At 34.9% G+C, this 1,520-nt stretch overlaps 1 protein-coding gene across 1 annotated transcript; it reads left to right on the top strand.

The window, feature by feature from the left end:
- Nucleotides 1-139: 139 nt before the first annotated feature.
- LOC111383366 (protein GRIP-like) lies at nucleotides 140-1,507 on the top strand. The gene is made up of 2 exons (XM_023007476.1): nucleotides 140-644; nucleotides 862-1,507. The coding sequence occupies exons 1-2, from the start codon at nucleotides 185-187 to the stop codon at nucleotides 1,056-1,058; spliced, it is 657 nt and encodes a 218-aa protein (XP_022863244.1). The 5' UTR covers nucleotides 140-184; the 3' UTR covers nucleotides 1,059-1,507.
- The last annotated feature ends 13 nt before the right edge of the window (nucleotides 1,508-1,520 follow it).

Genomic DNA, 1,520 nt, shown 5'->3' with positions numbered 1-1,520 from the left:
AAATAAAATAAAATAGAGGAATCCACCATGTTAAAGTAAATGTGGGAAAGTACTATAGTATTGATGCTATAACTTTATTTGAGTGTTAATATCAATGTGGTATCTTATTAATTCTAGCTTATGTTTGTCCTTTACTGATCATGTCATTTACTAATTTCCAGCTTTTCGGTAAAGCTTGGCAACAATGTCTGAAGAAGGGGTTTATGGTGGGGAGGCACTGGCTAATCGTGTGGAAGAGGATAACGAGCTGCATAATGTAGAAGACGAGAATGGTGGGAATCTTATCGAGGAGAATGGATTACATGATGGAAATAAACATACTTATTACAGCCATGATCAACTTGAAGAGACTGTGGTAGAACTTAGTTTCCAGAATGAATATTTGAAGTCTCAGTTTGTGGATATGAAGAATCACATTCTTGATTCTGGCGACCCTGAAAAACGAAATAAAGCTATGGAGCTAGACGATTTGGCGTCCAATGGTGATGTCAGAGAGCTTCATGAAAAATTAGAATCTTTGAAAAGAGAACTTCTAGAGGAAAGACAAACTCGGGGTGCTGCAGAGGAAGCTCTAAAACATCTTGGAGCAGCACACTCAGAGGCAGATACAAAGGTTCAAGAGCTTTCTGCCAAACTTGCTGAAGGTTGTATTATTTTTTGTTGATTTCCATGCTATATCTATTGATTGGATTTGGTAGCATATTTTGGAATTAGATCCATTTATGATTCTTGTTGATGGTAATTGATGTATTAGTTAAATGTGGCCTTAGGATAGAGTTCTTGGGGATAAGAGATTTGTCACATCTACTTCGTTATTTTACCATCATCGTACTAAACTGGTTTAATGGTTTCTTTGGGTAGCTCAACAGAAGATGGATCAAGAAATAAAAGATCGTGATGAGAAGTATTCTGAGCTTGATACCAAGTTCAACAGGCTTCATAAAAGAGCAAAACAACGTATTCAAGAGGTGCAGAAGGTATTTTTTTACCTTTTCCTTATGCTACTTTTATTTATATCACTATCTAATATTTTCATATTGCTTCTTCTTTTCCATTAAGTATTTCTGTCTTTTGGCAGGATTTTTTGTGCTAGAACTATTATTATATACTGTTGATCTTATCAATGCATAAAACACTTATTTATTGTTTTTTACAGACATATCCTTGTAAGAACTGAATATTCTTTATGTTCGGACTGCTATATTGTGAAGCAAAGGCTTGAAGAAAATTGTCTACTGCAATCACTTACTTGAAATTAATATTTTTATATGTTATTAAATGACGCAACCTTGTCAGTTTGGTTTATCACATACTTCCTATGCACTATTATTTTGCATAATCACTCAAGTTATAGGTGGAATAGTTTCACCATTAAGTAGATGGTTGCTTTAATTATCTAGAATCTCAGCTCCTTGGTGTAATCTGATTTACCACTTGGTGAGAGATGCTGCAAGCTGGTAGTTTCAAGGGAAAGGGAGATTGTGTGTTTACAATAAGAACCTGGAGGTATGGGTTGCATA

This window comes from Olea europaea, unplaced genomic scaffold, assembly GCF_002742605.1.
Source record: "Olea europaea var. sylvestris unplaced genomic scaffold, O_europaea_v1 scaffold26671, whole genome shotgun sequence".
Taxonomy (NCBI): Eukaryota; Viridiplantae; Streptophyta; class Magnoliopsida; order Lamiales; family Oleaceae; genus Olea; species Olea europaea.
Note: the sequence above shows the minus strand (reverse complement) of the source record. Positions and strands in the feature narration are given on the sequence as shown.